The sequence below is a fragment of the Pteropus medius genome, unplaced genomic scaffold, assembly GCF_902729225.1.
Source record: "Pteropus medius unplaced genomic scaffold, Ma_sr-lr_union100, whole genome shotgun sequence".
In the NCBI taxonomy this organism is placed as follows: domain Eukaryota; kingdom Metazoa; phylum Chordata; class Mammalia; order Chiroptera; family Pteropodidae; genus Pteropus; species Pteropus medius.
In genome coordinates, this window is record NW_024356335.1 from 3,406,588 (window position 1) to 3,426,591 (window position 20,004).

The window sequence follows — 20,004 nt, forward strand, 5'->3', positions numbered from 1 at the left end:
GTTTTATACTGAACAAAACCAACGGGGAGCCTACCATTGCGAAGCTTGTACTCTAGCGGGGGAGGCAGATGTCAGTCCAATACGCTCTGTAATTTCTAGTCTGGGTTTTGGGGGCGGGTCAGGAAGAAGGAATTTGGAGAGCACATTCCAGATCCTGAGATGAGAAGAATCTTAGAAAGCTGGAGGAAAAAGAAAAGCCGTGTAGCTGGACTCCTGAGAGGGAGGGAGAGTGGGCCAGGCTGGCAGTGATGGTAGAGAAGAAACAAATGAAAGAATGAAGATGTAGGACCAGCTCGTGGAGAGTAAGGTGTGATGGATTTCAGCTCTATATAGAAGAAAACTGTTCAATAGGAAGAATGGAGGGCCTTGGGCCATCCCGTGTCTCTTACGTGTAGGTAGAGACTGGAGAGCTATTTTTGAAATATTTGCTGGAGCAGACATGATCACTGATCACAGATTGTACACCAGATGGTCCTTCAGTTTCCGGACCTGGAAGTCTCTGGAAATCTCTTCCATCCTAAGATCCCATGGTAAGGAGGCAGGAAGACCGAGAGGCTGCCACAGGAATCTGCGTAGGAGACAGGGAGGACCCGAGATCGAGGAGCTGGGCTGCCTTAATATGGGAGATGATCACTGATGATATTCGATGATCGATTGTGGAGCTTAAAAGAGAAGAAGAAGCCAAAGGTGATTCCGTAGCTTGAGATCGTGAAAATAATCATACGCCGACAGAAGCGAGAAACCAAGTTATCAGATGAGTTTTGGAAGAACCATACTGAGCTGCTGGCACTGCCGGGACGACCGGGAAAGGTAACTTGAGTGTAATTAAGCCCACAGGGGGACATGTGAGACTTGTTGGTAATGTCGATGCTATAAGAGTGGGTACATCCTTCAAGGAACAGACCTTAGGGGGCACTTCAAGTTTGGGAACAAAAGAAAGGATGAGCCAGTGAGGGAGACAGAGAAGAGATGGTCTCCTGGGACTTTGTAGAGGAGATGCTTCCGTCACCATTCAGCGGGTAGGAAACGGGTCTGCCAGCGTTTCTTAGAACCCCCTTCGGAATTGATTTTCGCTAAAACTACAGGTGCTTAAATCCTGCTCCTGAAGATTCTGATTGAGGAGGTCTGGCATGGGAACTGGGCATGTATATATTTAGATGAAAACGCATTAAGCAAACTTTAAAACTTACAAGGGATCATAAGACACTGTCTTTATGCCATCGTGGTGGTGAAGGATTTCTTAAGTCAGAAAAACAAAGACCATACAGGAAAAGATTGGGGAAAAAAAGAAAACTACATTAGAAGTCTTAAATTTCTACATGATAATAGGTATCAGGAACAAAATTGAAAGAAGGAAGGAAGGAAGGAAGGGAGGAAGGGAGGAAGGGAGGAAGGGAGGAAGGGAGGAAGGAAGGAAGGAAGGAAGGAAGGAAGGAAGGAAGGAAGGAAGGAAGGAAGGAAGGAAGGAGAGAGAAAGAAGAAAGAAAGACAGACAGACCACTTTCTGAAGAAGACATCTGTAATTTTTTAACAAAAAAAAAAGGGGGGTCGGTATTCAGAATACACAAATTACTCCTACGAATCAATTAGAAAAAGACCAACAACCTACAAAAGATTGGAATAGACAAATCACAGAAAAGGAAGCCCGGATGGCCAATAAGCATAGAAAAAGGTGTCCGAGCTCTTGAATTAGCAAGGAGATCCAAACTAAAAACACAGCTCAGTGGCACACCATTTCATATCCTTCAGACTGACAAAAAACAACTTCTGACCATCCCAAGTGCTGGCTCGGATGTGGAGCAAATAGAGCTCGCACCATGCCGAAGGGTGAGTGAATGGGTATACGGGAAGTCCTCACTCAGCAGCGTCCATAGGTTCTTGGAGCCGTGGTGAGATGATGTATAATGAACCCGGTTTTCCCGTAGGCTAATTGATATAAACAAGAGTTCAGTTCCTACGGCATCTCATGAACGTTATAACAAAACAACGTTATACTAAACGACATTTTTTGAGGACCTGCTTTACTCACTTTGGAAAGCAAATTTGGCAGTATATATATAAAAAAAAAAATTAAGATGTACATAACATGACCCAGCAATTGCATTCCTAGGTGTAGATCTAGGGACATGATTGCACTTGTGTTCGAGGAGACACGTAAGAGGATGTTCGTTACAGCATTGTTTAAAAATTGGAAACGACTGACATATCCAATAATAGGAGAATGGAGGACCAGTGGGGTATTGATGCAGGAAGTGAATGAATTCGAGCTACAGGTATCGACGTGTACAAATTTGAAAAATTGTTCAACGAAGAAGCTAGTTGTGGGAAGATAGGCACCGTATGGTATTCGTTTGTGTACAATTTCAAAACATACTAAACAACACAGAACACATATAAAAATATATGCGGCGAGTATAAACCAAATTATTTAGTGGGTGATTGTTTCAGGAGAGAAGAGAGGTACACAGGAACCCCGAGTCTATCTATAATGTCCATTATGTTATGCTTTATTTTTCTGTATCTTGAAATATCTCATAATAAAACAAATAGAACAAAAATTCAGGTGATTCTGATATATAGCTAGGTTCGAGAAACAAGGCCTAGAATCAGTGCTTCTCAGATTCCGATGTGCTTATGAATCCTTGGGAGAGCTTGTTAAAATGCCGATTCTGTTTCGTTAGGTCTGGGGTGGGACCTGAGACCCTGCATTTCTAACCAGCTGAGGTCCACACTGTTTAGCAAGAGACAGAACAACCTCGGAATTCTCTAGGATTCTTGCTGCCGGGGGGCGGGGTGGGATCCTGGTGGTAGGGGGACAGTTCGGAAGCACCCACTCAGGATGGCATGCCTCCCTTCAGAATGTGGGTGCAGTTGGAGGCAGACCTTGTGAATGAATCTCAGTGGGGAAATTTTTGAGAATCTGGGGAGACAGACTCTGGAGGATTTTCCCCCAAGAAGTAAAACCTGCAGGTGTCAGGAGGTATGTAGCAACATATGTTGTCTGCTAACCTTTTTCCTTAAATAAAGCTTCTGCTTAGCACTTTGTGGTCACGCATGTGTCGGTCTCCTGTGAGTCATGTTTCCCAAACCAAGTTAAACTCTGAGCTGGAAAACCCTCCAGTCTTGACCTTCCAGGAAAAGAGAAGCCAAGGTCACCGAAGAGTAGGGTGGGAAGGAACACATGTGCAGACGTTACACGTTGCAGGCATCGCTTTGTGGAAGCAGTTCCCAGGCTTCTGGATGGTGGATCTTAAGCTGAGAAGAACATGGCAGACCTCTCAGGCACCCGCCCCCAGAGTGTGCATATTCTGCGTATGATGGGGATAAAAAGAGGTTGTTTGACAGTATACCAGATTTGCTACACACAGGTGTTCTTTGCTTGCACAATATTTTTTTCCTGTGAAGTCTTATGTACCTTATGTTTTCCCACTGCACTGTTAAGTGCTGACAGCTCAGGTTGAGCACCTGGTACCTCATAGATGCTCAGTAACTGTTTCTTCAATGAGCGAAAGAATTTTGACTCAGTTTTTGTAATGAAACTTTTTGAGAGAATCATAGATTCATATGCACTTATAGGAAATAGCACAGAGAGACCCCACGCGCCCTTTACCCAGTTCCCCCCGATAGTAACATCTTGCATAACTACGGTACAGCATCACAGCCAGGAAACCGTCCTTGATTCGATCCACGGGTCGTAGAGTCCCTGTTTTACATGCAATTTTATCATATCCGTAAGTCCATTCATCCATGACTACAGGCAAGGTACCGAATGGTCCATCCCCACAGCATCCCTTCTGCTGCTCTTTCATAGCCACACCTACCCTCCTCTTCCCTGTGTAATTTCGTCATTTCACGAATGTTATGTAAATAGGATCATACAGTATGTAACCTTGTAGGATCGGCTTTTCTCACTCATCGTCATTCCCTGGAGAGTTATCCAAGTCGTCGTCTGTATCGGTGGTCGGTTTCTTTCCATTGCTGAGTAACTAACGTTCTGTGGCGTGGATGAACCACGCCGTGCTTAACCATTCGCCTTCTGAAGGGCATAGCCAGGCCTTTTCCGGTTTGGGCCTGTTGTGAATAGAGCTGCATTTGTGTGCAGGTTTGTGTGAATAAACGTTTTCACTTCTCTGGAGTTAACGCCCAAGGGTACAATTGCTGAGTCATATAGTAACTGCATGTTTAGTTTTATAAGAAACCACCAACTGTTTTCCAAAGAGGCTTAGCTTACCATTTCACTCGCCCACCCGCCGCATGTGAGTGGTCCAATTTCTCCATACCCTCGCCAGCACTTGGTATGGTTGCTTTTTTTTTTTTTTTTTAACTTAGAGAATTTCAGAGACACTGGTAGAGATCATTATTGAAAGGAGCCTTGCGGCGAATTACTGTAAGGCTTTATTAATGGTAGAGAACCAGATGAGTTTCACGTCTTTGTCAGAAACTTAGACGACTAGAATGAGAACAATGACTGAATAACGGTGAACGTGACATCAGACATACCGGAAGGCGTGTACGTCAGAAGGTCTCATGGCAGATGGATGGGACGTGGAGGAAAGGAGAAGAGGCAGGAGCCCACCTGTGTTCAAGTAGAACCAAGGCCAGCTGAGGTTATCATTTATTCATGATTCATTTATTCAGCGATTATTTATTGCTGTGCACCAGGCACTCTAGGACACGTGGGGCGAGGTGAGGACCAAGGTCACTAAGATCCCTGACGAACAACCAGCATTTCTTTAGTGGCCACTGTGTGTCAGCTATTGTCCCAGGCACCTTATGATACCTTTAGTCCTCCCACGGAGACAGACGTTATTTTAAGCCCCCGTTACAGATGAGGAAACAGGCTCAGAGAGGTTAAGTAATTTCCCTGGGGTCACAGAGCTGCGGTGCCCAAAAATCCGAATCCGGGCATGTCTGCCATGTTATATGGTTGGTGGAACTTGCTGCGGGAGTGAATTTAAGGTCCTGGTACAGAAACACGGGGGACTGCAACCTCAGAGGCACAATAGGGCCACAGAGAGTTGTCTGGTGCAAGAAGCAAGGGGCTCTGATTTCCTGGGCCCCTGCTTACTTCCTCATCCCTTAAAGCCGGTGTCTTAAGTCTCTTCAAAAGAGGGCAGAAAATCTTCCATTCCATCGTTAGAAATTAATGGCATCTCTGGTATAATTGGCATCTCTTGCTTTTTTGTGTCACTGATCTTCAGAAGGAGAGACAACTCATCTCTTTTGTGTAGTAAGCTGTTCTACAGCCTGCTGTTAGGAGGTCCTGAGTCCCTTCCACGCCTAACTCTGTAGGCTGGCACGTTTTTGTTTGTTTTTGTTTTTTACCTTCTCTCTCCCTCAAATAAGGGGATCCCTTCCGTCTGTCTGTTACTATCTGCTTATCGGGGGGCTGCGGCATTGTCCTGGAGCTCCCGACACCGAACTCCGCTGTCAGTAGCTTCTGAAAAACTGTCTGATGTTTCTCACGATTTTTCTGCTGATCTGAGGCGAGTCCTGTTCTTGCAGCAGGGCAGGAAGTGACCGAGGCCTGGGCGAGTGGGTCCGGCCGGCCGTTAGGGTCAGTCACTAATCTCTGGGTGAGTTGACTAAGAGCCAGGATCCCTGAGTTTCAGCTTCCTTCTTTTTTCCTTATTCAGTTTCCATAACTTTGACTCTTTGGAGGGGTCTGTGCTGCTTTCTGAGACTCTGACTTACGTAATGGTGATTTTTCTAGTCTCTGTGTGGAGCCGGAAATTTTTGCTTTCATCCTGGGCCATAGTCAGAGACTTAACATGACGATCTCCTCAGCGCTGCTCGTGCTTGCGAAGCGTAATCCGCATGCTCACGTGTCAATTGCTAGCACAGAGGTGCTTGTATTTAGAGACTAGACCACATTGCACGCGAGGAACTTGAACTCTCTGGTACATTTTTGCACCTGCCGCGTTCTGGTGACGTGCTGTTGAGTCCCAGGTGCTTTCTCGGTGAGGTCACAGCGCGAGGCCAACACTTTAGGGAGGAGATGTCATTCCGAGCTGTGATGCTGTCCCAAGCCCTGCCCTAGGCGGCCTGGTCTCCGTCTCTGCTGAGGGGAAAAAAGAAGTCACCTTATTTTAAACTCCTAATACAGTCAGTCATCATTTATGCTGAGTGCCCCTTCCCAGCTCTCTCTCTAGCACCCTGAAAAGAATCCATACTAATGATAAGAACTAATAATAATAATAATGATAAGAAATAATAATAATAGCTAACATTTATTCAGCAGTTTCAGTGATAAACGTTGTGCTTAGAACTGACTTTTATCTGTTCCTTCTACTTTATTCTTAATAATCCTGGGAAGGAGGTGATACTACCAACCACACTTCATCCATGAAGGAATGAATGCCTGGGGAGGCACAGAACCCCGTCTGCCTGCAGCACACGCCCTCCAGGGCGGTATCATACCACCTCCATCCACAGGAGCCTCCATCGAGGCCTTGTCCTTCCATCCGGAAGTGCTGCAGAATGACCAACAGGTTCCCCAGGGACTCCAGAGTCATCTGGAAGAGCAGTGTTTTTCCAAATATTGTCTGTGGCCCGCCTGCAGCAGAGCTTCCCCAGCTGCTTGTTAAAATCACAGACCTGGTGAATCACAAGCTCTGGGAATAGGGCCAGGGAATCTGCATTTTTATCAAGCTCCCTCAGGGACTCTGATGGCCTCCGCTGTCTGATGAACATCACTAGCGAGTATTTTCATTGGCACACTAATCACAGTTTCTGGGTAGGCCTGAAACCAACCAAAGGGATTCCTGAGGCTATAGAGCGGAGTGGGGCAAACTTTGTCTCTAAAGGGCCAGATAATGAATAGTTTGGGCGTTGTGGGTTATATAGGTCACTGTCGCAACTACTCAATTTGGCCATCGTAACCGCAAAGCAGCCGCAGAGGACCTGTAACCAAAGGGCGTGGCCGTGTTCCAATAAAAGTTGGCTTTCAAAAGCAGGTCGTGGGAGCCATAGTTTGCCGACCCCTAGAATCATCCTGGCCCACCAGTCCTCTGGGGATTATTCTTCCATTGCTTTCTGTTACCTGTGGAGAGCCATATTAAGATAAAAGCACCTGTTATAATAAACCCTGAATCTTAGTGACTTAAAACAATACAAGTCATTTCTCACTCATGTCACCGTCCAGTGAAGGTGTTCCCGCTTTGGACCTTCTGCGTGGTCCTTTACTGACCAGGACTCCTCCGCGTCATGGCGTGGCCCCACCTTGGTCCTCACGGCCCTCTCCATTAAGCCAGCAGAGGGGACAAGAGGAAGGATGACTCATGGGAAATCCCACGGGCTAGGTCTGGAGGAGGGGCCACCCTCGTCCCATGGGCCAGAACTCTCGTGGTACGGGGTCCAGACACAGAGTGATTTCTCAAGCCTGGGAGGCCCTCGGTCACTAGACTCGCCCTCTTCCCTTCCGTCTTTGCGTGACAGCCATCCAGTTCTTGCCGGGGCTCGTCTCTTCCTCGCACGAAACCTTGCTCGGGGCAGCTGGCAGGAGCCAGCACACAGTGTTACTCTGGTCTGTCCAGCCACCTTCCCCAGAGCTACAGGCTCAGAATATGCAGACTCATCTCCTCACTTACTGTAGGTGTTAAGTCTTACCTCATATTTTGCTAGTGTGGGACACAGATCTCCATATTTCAGCCTCTGGGATCAATTTCTCACCGGCTGCTCCCTGCCTACTGCACCGGTACCACATATTTTGGGTTGTTGCTATGGTAGCGCCCCACTGCACGATACCCACCTCTGTGTTAGTTCAGGTAACACTGTGGCTCTCACAGGGAAAGCCACGTCCTACGTGCTCAGCACGACTGAATGTTCGTTTCTCCCTCACGTCACATTCTCGGAGGCGTGACCCCCCAACTTGGTCATTCAGAGACTCAGGCTTTTTCCATCTTGAAGCTCTGCCTTTCTGCTGGCCTCTCTACCTCCTGGCCCCAAGGAGGAGAGCAAGTGTCCCCAGGGGATGGGCCTGGAAGTGGTGCACCTCGCTCCTGCCCAGAACTCAGTTATATGGTCACTTCCTGCGTACTGCAGGAAGGGCCTAGAAATGTAGTCTGGCCACAAGCCCAAGAGGGCAAGAGAAAGGGCGAGGGCGTGCCCAAAGTAGGGCATCTGGTTGGGTGTCCTCCAGCAGGGAAAAAACGGCAACAGGCAGCCTGCCTTGGTGCTCACAGGCGGCAGCTAGTAAGATCCAAAAGATGGACAAATATCCTCATTAACGCAACAAGCATTTACTGCATGTCCACCCTGCGCCAGGCAGTGGGCCAGACACAGGGGACCCGGAAGAGAACAAAGCCCCTCTTGGAGCTCTGAGTGAGCCCCTCTCATAACCACCCTTGTGCTGGATGCCAAGGGGCCAAGAGAGTCTGGGGAGGGAGGCGGCTGTGGGGAGTTTTTAAACATGGCTGGTCCGAGTGCCTCCTGCAGGCCTAGACACACACCCGCCTGGGTCAGGCTGGCTGCCACCCCTCAGCCTGCGTCCCTGCAGCGTATCAGATGAAAGGCAACTGGAGAGGGAAAGGGCATCTCATGGTAGATGTTCTGTTTATATCTCTCTTGGTCGTTTTCACAGGACACTGTCTTCCGTCTCTGAGGCTCCTGAGGAGGTGGTTGCTCCAAGACATAGGGTTGTCATCTTTTCTGTGTATTCGTCTCCGGCTGTTGGCAGAGTTAGGGAGCTGGCAGCCTGTCTGAGAACCCCCTGGGCGGTGCCGAGGGCAGCGCAGGGAGGGGCTCGGAGCCCAGCCTCCGGCTCTTTGCAAGCTGCTGGCCGTGGGCGTTGGAAGCTGCTGCAGGTGTTGACCGCGCAGCCAGCCCGGCCGAAAGCGGAGGTGGCTGGGACCCGGCGCACGGAGCTCTCGGCCAGCAGCCGTAGCCCGTCCGCGGGGTGCCCGTGCTCTGTCCGAGTGCGTGGACACGCCTCCCACTGGAGCCCGCTGCCCCTTGGTAACTCAGGGCCCCAGGGGAAGGGGCTTGTGGGGCGATGGCAGCATTCTCCAGGGTGGGGTTTTCAAAATGAGCTAAGAAGATGGGCAGAGAGGACTTATTTAACACAGACCCAGAACAGGCCGTGAAGGAAAGTTTTTAAATCTCTTTCAGAGATTTTTATTTTTTTTTATTTTTGGTAGAAAAATCATGTCACTGGAAGCAGGAAGGTAGCCAGGGTCATATCTAGGACGCCCTTCCAAGCCGCTTTCGTTAATTCATGGCAGATTTTCAGCGAAGGAAGCGAGAATACAAAAGGTTAAATTTCTCATATGAGATTAATTCAGCCATCTCGGAAATGGTGGAAGCAGAATACCATTAGACCCTCGAATCTCATTTCTCTCATGCTGTCTTTCTTGGAGCCTGTCACACAGCGTCCTGGCACAGAGTCAGTGCTGTGGGTGCTAAGCCTCAGAGTCGGTCAGTTTCTGAAACGTGCCCAGAGGGCTGCAATTTAGAAAATGTAGCCTCCTTTTTAAGGAAGGATGAAAAGGTACTAAAATGCACCTTTCCTTGCATGTGAGATTCCCAGATATTTTGCCGGTGTTAAACATGTAATTCCTGCGTGGTTTTATTTTCTATGTTTTATTAGAGTCATTTGCATGACATATTGGAACCAAACTTATTAAAACGGCTCGTATTTGTGCATCTCTGGTGGTTTCATGAGTACTGTTTGGGGTCCTAGATATACGAAGTAATAAATAAGATATGTGTCTTTCAAGTGTGCAATCAAGATGCAAATGCAGTAATGATTTTGCCCTTGTTTTAATTGCTCTTCTTCAATAACGCATGCGATTTTTCTTATCTGATTTAAGCTGCTTTTGAGGGGAGGGGGTGGGAAAGTATGAGCTACTGCTATGTAAAAAACTAAATATACTTGGAAGTTCGATGTTTAGATTTTTTTTGTTAGTCCTGGTCTTTTTTTCATACTGTCATAGTGTCATAAATTAAAGGGGGTGGGGCCCACCAGATTTTGAAGTTTGTCTCCGATTTAAAGTTTTGTTTCTCCTATATAGCATCAGATAATGCTGGTTATTTTTATGTGTAATATTTGGGACAAAGAGGCTCTCGTAAATGAAAGATAATTGCAAGCTTTGTCCCTTGCCTCCGGATTATTGCAGGGTTTCTATCCCCTTTGGTTATACAGATAAATTATAAAGCCCCAGTAGCCTTGGAAATTTCAATCGATTCCAAATGACTAAATATTTAATTCAATCACTGCCTAGACTTCCAGGGATGACTCGGGTGTTTTTCTTTTGACTGAGGGCTCCATGAAAGCCGGCAATGGCTGCTGAGGGCTGTGTCTGTTGCAAAGAGGCTCCCCTGCAGTGAGGAGCCAGGGCCAGCCTCGTCCACAGCAGCCCTTTCTGCAAATGGTAGTCAATTTTTGCAGAAGGTTTGTGGCCAGATCGCTATGTATAATACTGATGAAGCATTTTTGTTCCAGCTCTGTCTCGGAAGACCTAGGCTGTAGACGTGGGGATTTCAGTAGGAAGCATTATGGATCTGTGGAGCTGGTAAGTTTACACCGTCTGTTCAGTGGAAGTACATTGATTTAGACCTAGAGAGTCTCGCCAAGCTCATCGGATCTTTTGTTGTATATTTACTGTTAGACAGACCATGTGAATGCGTATAAGGATTGGATACAAGTAAACGACTATTAAAAGGCTATAATAATCTGGTCATCTTTGTTTATGTTATGCACTTTCCATCTGTGTCTTTCAGTTTGTTAAAAATGTGTCGTGCTTGGTATTTTTCTCTGTTAATGATGTCTATCATTAAAACAAATGATTTATGAATCAGGAAATGTAGCATTTGGTTTTTATATTATCTTGTTCCTAAAAGTTTATAAATCTAGTTTTTGAGGTTTAAATATTATTGAAATACATATTCTGATTTTTTTTGTACTCTGCTCTCTGGGTATGTGATAGGAGTTAGGATATTTATGAGATCTTTTTTCCTGCTAAAAGTATATTTGATGGACCAGATAAATAGACTATAATAGATAATAGATATCTGGAATGAAGATATCCACATTTTTCTTAATGAGGGACATTGGGTTTGTGTTATGATTTTTAAAAATAGTATGCTTTCATTTTAAAAGAGGCATAATGAAGGCATAAAATAGCCTCGATTTTTTTTTTTAAAGACAGAATTGTGACTTGTTTCCAGCTGCTTGGAAATTTGAACAGATTTTCAAGAAAATATGCTCACAAAATTCTCTTGATTAATAACATTAAAAACATTCAGTTTGTTATTTCTATCTGTTTACCCAAAAATGAGTCGATTGAATCCATTGATACAGTGCCCAGTTATCCCCCATTAATACAAGCTGCATTCAAACAAGGTTTAACTAGTAGAAAAATTTATACCAGAGTTGTGTACCGGTAGCATCCCGCTCAAGGAGAATACATCACAGATTTGACTGTATACCTGGCCCAGAGCCAAATATTCTTGGAAATATAAAATAGGTAAAAGATTTGGTCCTTGTTCTTTAGGAGCTTACTGTCCTCCAGCTGGGCAGATAAGATATATAAAATATCTAAAGAATGAATTTAGTCCCATAAGAGACACATTGATTGACTCGGTCAAGGTCTGTTCTGTGTCAGTCAGTGTGTCAGACACCTGCCAACTCAGACCACTACCTCACTTGAAGGAGCATGTGCATAACTGTAATTTGGTAATATTTGGGAATCGGTAAATATTGTGAGAGGTATACAATAGGGCCCAGTTGGGGTTGAGAGAAGGGAGGGGGCTACCCATTCTAGCCTGGGATCTTGGGGGAAGTGGCCTGGAAGGCTTAAAGGAGGCTGTGGGTTGGTGGCAAAGAAAATAAAAACAGTAGATATTTGCAAACAGCATGATTTTTGGCAGTCGTGTGTTGGAAGGGCCGTGAGCAAACGGTCCTGCCGAGCAGAAACTGTACGGCAGCAAAGCTTAATGGCCCCAAAGCAGGTAGATTTGGAATCAAGAAGGCCTGGGCTCACGGAGGTCATCACTCATCTCTGTGAACTTTGCTGAACCCTGGTGGCTCTTAAGATCTTGTGCTCCGAAATCGTCTTTCATTCCTTTACTAGCGGTATTGTCTTGGACTTCTTTCGGTCTCAGTTTTCCCATCTATGGAATGGGGATATTAATATTATCTACCTTGTAGAGCTGCTAGAGGATTAAACGAGATGATGTGCAGGAGCACAGTCCATGTGCGCTAGCTGTTGTAGTACAGATGAAATTTGGGAGCGAAAACAGAACCTTGAACTCTCAGGGGAAGACTTTGAACCTGATCCAGTGAGTAGTCTGAAGCTCTCGTAATTCGTGAGAGCAGTGTGTGCGGGAGACAGCACAGGATGAAAGATGGACTCTTTATAGACTTGTGGAAATCACAGACTATCAGATTGGGAATGAACCTGAGAGCCGTGGTTTCCGACTTGAGCAAGCATCAGAATCACCTGGAGCGTTTATTAGAACGTATTTCTGGACCCCATCCCCAGAGTTTCAAATTCAGTAGGTCTGGGGTTAACCCAGAATTTGCATCCCTAGCAAAGTTCCCAGACGATGTTGACGCTGCTGTTCCCAGGACCACGGTTAATGAAACCCCGGCTTTGGAGAAGCCCAGCCTAGTCATCAGTTATCCCCAGCCCGATGGGGCCAAAAATCCTTCAATCCATTTGTTTGAGTTTTTACTCTGGAACCATGTGCATGTGCACGCACATATGTGTGTATTTATAATTGACTTTTAAAAATATTATATAAAATAAATTTTAAATACTTTTTTTAAATCCCGTATATAATTTCACCACCTTATTCCAAGTGTTCTCATCTCCTTTTGGTACCTTCCAATCTTTATGTCGTTTGTCATAATGTACAAATGTCATTTCTACATGGTTGTGCTCAAAGGATATATTTAATTTTCCATTCGTCCTTTTTTTAAACTATATTTTATAAGTATCTTCTTGTTATATAGTCTTCAGTGTTACCGTTTTAATCGGCGCTCCCTTGATAGCCCAATATGGTGATAAACAGTGATCCGCGTGACAGTTTTTCTCCTTTGGTAAAACTAGGTTGTTTCTAGTTTTCCCATGTTAGAAATGGCCTGTATGGTTGGAAAAAAAAATATGTTCCATTTTTGCTATCTAAGGATCTCTCGAAATTCTGACTCCAGTGTTTGAAGGAAGGGGACTTATATGAACAACGGAGTATTATTAAATTAAAAACTGTTTTATGCATTCTGTGTTTATGAGAAAGTGAGAGTAACGTTTCTTACACCTGTTTTAATGAATATTGTTGGGAAGCCAGTAAATCTCGGGCATGCTGGAACTCAAACTTTGTCGAAGGGTACCCAGGATTCTGTAAAATTGAAATGTTAGCATATCTGTCTCCTGACCTTGAGCAAATCAGGTAGAAGTCCTCATGAAGAAGGAAGCTTGGCCGTGCAAATCAGTGATGAGGGTTCATTGAGAGGCTTAGTTCCGTAGGTTTAAACTGGGTGTGAATTTGGTGAGTGAGAACATGGATGCTCAGATCCTGGGAGGGCTTCTCAGCCCTTGTTCCGTAACTTCATCGAAGGCTTGCCGCCACAGGGCAGGCACTGTGCCAGACACCAAGGAAGAAGGAACAGGGTTTTTTCTGCTCTCGTGGAGGTATAGGCTGGCTTTAGAAACCCACTGCCTCAAACTTTTAGTCTCCGGGCTGCCGCCTAACTGGGTCCCAGCTGTGTTCCCTGGGATTGGTTCTTAATAAGGAACAGAGATCCCCTCCTCGGTCCGGCTCAGGGATAAAGTCATTCACTGAAAGGATGTGGGTGGATCTCACTGAGATGAGCTGCAGGAGGCACAGCTGGGCCACATGTGGCCGGGCAGCCATCAAGCAGCTCCTTCCTGTGCCTCTGGCCGCTGTGATCTCTGGCTTGTCTTCCCCGTCACAGTCTCCCCTCTGTTAGACCAGCTTCCCCGGCTGTGTAGTCGCCTCTCTCCCGTCCATCTCTCCCAGCAGTGGTGCCGCTTTAATGCTTTTTTAAATTGTAAAATTTATCATTTTTAAGGGCACCACTCGGGGGTACGAGGTACCTTCACGAGGTGATGCTACCATCACCTCTGCCACTTTCAGCACAGTTGTCATCATCTCAAACAGAAACCGTGCCCGGCAAACAGCCCCCGGTGACCCCTGTTTTCTGTCTCTAGGAATTTGTCCATTGTAGGTACCTCAGGTAAGTGGAATTATACAATATTAATCCTTTCCGTGCCTGGTTTATTTCATTTAGCATGTTTTCCAGGTTCATCCATGTTCTAGCACGTATCAGAATTCCATTCCTTTTTATGGCCGAATAGTATTCCATTGTGTATATATATAAACATTTTGTTTATCTGTTCATCTGTTGATGGACACTTGGGTTGTGTCCACTCTTTAGCTACTGTGAATAATGTTGCTGCGCACATGGGCGTACGAGTATGTGCTCGAGTCCCTCCACTCAGTTCTTTGGGGCATATCAGTGAAGAGTGGAATAGCCGGGTCATTTGGTAATTCTATTTTTAACTTTTGGAGGAACTCCCAGACTTGTTTCCACAATGGCTATACCAGTTTACATTTCCACCAGCAATACAAAAGGGTTCCAGTTTCTCTACGTTCTCACAAACACTTGTCATTTTCTTTTTTTTCTTACAGCCATACTAATGGGGGTGAAATGGTACCTCACTATTGTTTAGATTTGCCTTTCGCTAGTGATTAATGATGTCGAACATCTTTTCATGTGCCTATTGGCCATTTGTATATTTTCTTTGGAGAAACGGTATTCAAGTCCTTTGCCTGTTTTTAATCTGGTTGTTTGTTTTGTTGTTGTTGAGTTGTAGGAGTTCTTAATATATTCTGGATATTGATCCCTTCTCAGATATACAATTTGCAAATATTTTCTCCTCTTATGTGGGTTGTCTTTTTACTCTGTTGACAGTGGCCTTTGCTGCACAAAAATTTTTACTTTTCGTGAAGTTCAAGTCATCTATATTTTTCTTCTGTTGCCTGTACTTTGGTGTCATAGGCAAGAAATCATTGCTAAACCCAGTGTCATGAAGCTTTCTTCCTATATCTTCTTACATAGTTTTATAGTGGTAGCTTTGACATTTATGTCTTCGATGCATTTTGGATTAATTTTTGTTTATGGTGGTAGGTAAGGATCCATCTTCCTTCTTTTGCGTGTAGTTATCCAGTTTTCCCAGCACCATTTGTTGAAAAGACCATCCTTTCCCCATTGGATGGCCTTGACACCCTTGTCGAACATCAACTGACACATGCGCAAGGGTCAGTTTCTGGGCTTTCTCTCTATCTCATCGGTCCACATGTCCGTCCTTATGCCAGAGGGATGTTTTAAAATGTTGATCACACAGTGTCTTTTCTTTCTTAAACCCTTCGTTGGCTGCCCATGACACTTTAAGGCCAGACCGTTTACCAAGTCCTGCAGGAACCCGTGTGACCCCCGTTCCGCCTCCCTCTCCCCCTTCCTCATGCCCCTCACGCACCGCGCTTCAGACGTCTGGCCTGATTGTGGCCTCTAGAACACATTAGGTTCTTCCCTGTCCCAGGAAGATACTGTTTCTTCTCCCTGGAACACGCTTCCCCAGAACTTCTCACAGCTGGTCTCAGTGTAACTGACGCCCCCTCAGAGAGGCCTCCCCTGACTACCCTATCTGCAGGAGTCTCCTGCTCTGCGTTGTTTATTCTCAAACTCGCATTCTGTTTATTTTCTTAATAGTATTTGTCACAATCTGTATTTATTTCATTTCTTTGTTTGCTGACTACTCTCTCATCCACTAGAGGCGAGGGCGAGAACCATGTCTATTTTGAGGCCCTGTCACGTACTCAGTTCTCATGAAATGTTTTTATTACTAAATTGACTTCCAGCCCCCAGATCTCTCTAGTCCTAACAGCTCTGTTGCCCATCATAGTCTGTTCGTTCTTGGATCCTGATCTCAAAATCCAAATAGAACTTTATGGATTGGCTCCTCTGGGTCAGGCATCTATCCTTGATTCATACAGTTTCGTTCAGGGTTGTGGGCTCATGTAGTATAAACATGGCCTCCTATCTCCTCTCGAAGGTTGTGGACAGGGCAGGTTATCAAGGGGATGTGAGCAAAAGTCGGTTTCAAAGAACATGAGCTGGACAGGAAACCCCCAAAGGTGTCCTGACATTCCCGCATACAGCAGATGATTTAAAAGCTCAAACTAAAAACACCTGGTGAAAATGTCTTCCTCTGCTAGTGGACTGTTATGTCCTTGGCACTTCTTAAATCTCATAAAGCAAGATATAGATTATAAACTCCCTAAAAATAAGAAGCGTGGCTTTTTATTAACCACTGTATTCCTAGTGCCAAGCACAATGCTTAGCATTAGTTACTTAGTAAATGTTGATTGAATGAATGAATAGTTCAGTTTGGTCGAAATTAAGAGAGTCGCCTAACCCATCAAAAATAAAGGAAAGGAAAAACAAGCCTGTTTGATCCCCCACCCCAAATACCGTTAGACTCATTGGCTTGTGGTACCTTCCATCTAAAACGCATGCCATTTTTCTTCCTGATGAATTGAAAGTCTGGTCTCTCGTGGCAGCATTCCAAGCGAGGCACAGCTATTACATCATCGAGTACTCTTCATCACTTGATACCAAAATCTGTCAGGAAAAGCTTAAGATTTTTTTGTAACCTTTATTGATCTTTTCTTGGCCTTTGACTCAGTGGATGAGAAACTAATGTGTTATGAATGATAAATAGTATGGGTACAATATAGACCTCTTCCCTGCCTGCATCTTGATACTTCTGGGGAAGTCACAACCTGCAGGTAATTTCAAGTCACAATGAACCAGGGTAATATATTGTCCTTTTTTTTTTTTAACTTGTACCTTAATGCCTCCAGCCTGCACTTGGATGAGCTGCATGCTCCCCTGCTGCTTCGGAAAGATACATACAAATGCTTTTCTCTGAGAAGAGCATGGTTTTGTCGTTACCAAACTCAGGGCGGCCTCAAAAGATATCTGTACCATTTAATTATTGTCAAAAGATGGGTTTACGGTGAATTTGCGTGGCATCTGCGGATTTTAACATTTGAGGTTTTGACTGTTTGAAGACTCTCGAAGTCTCATACGTAGTCATTGGTATTTTTGCTCAGGCACGAATCCGAATTATGCCTGGGCGACTGTTGCTCAGAAAGACAACTCTTGGCTAATGAGTGATTTAGCTGCCTGTGCAGCATCCCTAACACGGCACGGTTTTGTTCTCTATTTAGAGTCAAGTAGGCTTTTTTTTGTTTTCCTAGGCATTTTATGGGAGAAATTATATTCTATGTAGTGTTACCAAAGTGAGAGATTAGTGAAGGTACCAGCATATTTCCCTCAGGAACATCAAAACATCTAGACTTCAGCATTCGACAGCCAAAGTCGTAATTTCAACAGATGTTCTTAATATTTAATTGGCTGGGATCTAACTCAGTCTTTTAGGGCAGGTTGAGTCATGTATGTACCACATTTAGCATTCCCCAGTAAGTTAACCTGGTTTAAAACTGTGGGTGCTTTTTGGATATTTTTGATGCCTTTGTGGATGATGGGTAATGCTGACTTTGAACCTCTTCCAGGCCAAAATTACTGCAACCATTTTCAGTGAGTTAGAACTTTGAGACCTTAATCATATAATTATTTATACGTTAGAATGGAACCAGAAATCTTTTATTATGACTGTTATTCCGTTATTGCTGTTATTGGTTTCAACCTTTATTGAATGCCTACCCTTACCAGTCACTGAGATAAATCCTTTAGATGCATTTACCTGTTTAACCCCTAACAAACAGCTGTAGACAGTCGATATTATTTGATTATGCCGCACGCTGTGGGTCCTCAGAAGAATTTGGGGAGACTGAATGGATTTTCATTTCACCGATGATCTCAGAGAGTTCCCACAGCTAGTGAGTGTAGAGGTGACATTTCAACCCAGGTCCGTGTGACTCCAAGAGCCCATGGGCCTACTAATATCTTAGTCTACGAGTCCTCGCTGCTTACAGGCTGTTTTCTAAAGAAACTAGGTTGATTGTTACAGCAAACGCTTCTGCCCTTAATCAACAGCAGAGAGTAGCTCTGCTTTAGGTTCTTGTTCAAACGTATAATTTCAAACTCTCTTCTGTTCAAATCTTAGCAAAAGCTTGGTTTAAAGAATAACATTTATAAAGAATTATACAAAGAAATGTCCATGATTTAAATCAATTCCTGGGTGAATCTTTGGCCCCTCTCCGATTTGCTCCCGTGGACCCGTGCCTCAGCATTCTGCCATTAACTTACGCTGATGCACAGAGCAGGAAAGAGCCATGTGGATCTGGGTGGTATATCTCGTGTAGGATGCTCTTGAGGAGTCTTCTTCTCATTCTGCTACAAAATGTCTCTTTTAAGAGGACCTCTGAGAAAAGATTTTCTCAAGACCAAAAAGTAGCACGCTTCTCCCGAGAAGCTGCTTTGTCGTTAACCTTATAGGCGGTGGGAATCCCGTAAATGACTGGGGTTTTTCCTCTTTGCATTGGCCTCAAGGAAGCTCAGAACCCAATTTATGGCTTGCCTTAAAGCAGCGGTCCCCAACCTTTTTGGCACCAGGGACCGGTGCTCCTATGAGAATCTAACGCCTGAGGATCCGAGGTGGAGCTGAGGCGGTGATGCTAGCGCTGGGGAGCGGCTGCAGATACAGATGAAGCTTCGTTCACCCACCTGCCCACCCACTGCTCACCTCCTGCTGTGCGGCCTGGTTCCTAACAGGCCACGGACTGGTACGGGTCTGCGGCCCGGGGGTTGGGGACCCCTGCTCTATGATTGTCTTTACTTTCTCATTATTTTTCATTTTGTTTGGTTTCCTTTCATTCTGGGAAGCATCTGAAATGAAGACCATATTATTGTTTCTGTTTTCCACGGTGAACATTTTGCTTTCTTTCTCCAGTGAGGATTTCAGTCGTACATTTGCATATTTTGGTCCTCTCTTTTTTATCTACCCAACTTCCATAAGGTTTATACAATTGTTACACAGATCACGTCTCCTGTCTTAATTAAAGACAACGACTGCTTTTCTAAAATTTTATTTTCGTTTCCTAGTAAGATATGGGATGCTTCCTCTTAGTTTTCAGGATCGTGTGTAGCATTTTTTCATAGATCTCATGTTGGTGGTGTTATTTTTTTTTTTTCGTCTTTTTACAAAATCTTCAAACAACGAGAGCTATTCAGACCTTGTCTTTTTCAACAGACAGTACATATAACTGGCCTCGGCTCTCATTGTCCTTTTGGGAACTACAGCTTCTCCGAGCTGAACAGCTGGATTGCGCAGAGCTCCGTGATCAGTTCCCAGTGTCTCGCTGGCGTTTATCTTGTAAAGCTCTGCTGGAGTGAGATAGGACGATCTCTGTGCTTGGCCTTTGGCTGCTCTGAACCAGTGGCTCCAGAATTTATATATATATGTCAGGGGCTTAGGGAACCACAGGTAGCAGTCTGGTTGGAAGAGTTAATTTGCTTAGGTCTTTACATAAGCTTCAGAAAGTGGTATCTGTGAACATGAAAAAAAATGGATGGAAGTTAGAAAGAGGTAAAATCTCTTTTTAGCCCCAGCTACCCTTTGGTGGCCAAGTCCTCCGCCACTAGGACTCTTGTCCCTCTCCCCACCTGTGGCACTTGGCTTATGAAGACCACATTTTCTAAGATGAACTTTCTCTTCCTCCCTCTTGCTTCTTGCCCAGTATTTTCTTGGCATGCAAAAGAGGTGCTAGTATGGCTGAGTGCAATGCTCATGCTCTCCACAGAGACCCCGTGTCTCTTAGCCGGGATGAGATAGTGGAGCGAAGAATAAACTGGCCTTCGACTTTCTGTACTGCCTGCAGTTTTGCTCTGGTTCAGGCAATAAAGCCGGCGACCAAATATGGTTTTCAGTTCTTCTCCATTGGCCACGCAGTAAAGAGAAAATGTCGCGATATTTCGGCCGTAGGATGGGCAGTCTTTCTTCAGACTCATGACTT

At 44.9% G+C, this 20,004-nt stretch overlaps 1 protein-coding gene across 1 annotated transcript in view; it reads left to right on the top strand.

The window, feature by feature from the left end:
- GARNL3 (GTPase activating Rap/RanGAP domain like 3) overlaps positions 1–20,004 on the top strand; it is a 125,026-nt gene that overhangs the window by 24,225 nt on the left and 80,797 nt on the right. Inside the window, exon 3 of the mRNA XM_039861460.1 lies at positions 10,442–10,511. Within this exon, the coding sequence (XP_039717394.1) occupies positions 10,442–10,511 (70 nt within the window). The remainder of the gene's footprint in view (positions 1–10,441; positions 10,512–20,004) is intronic.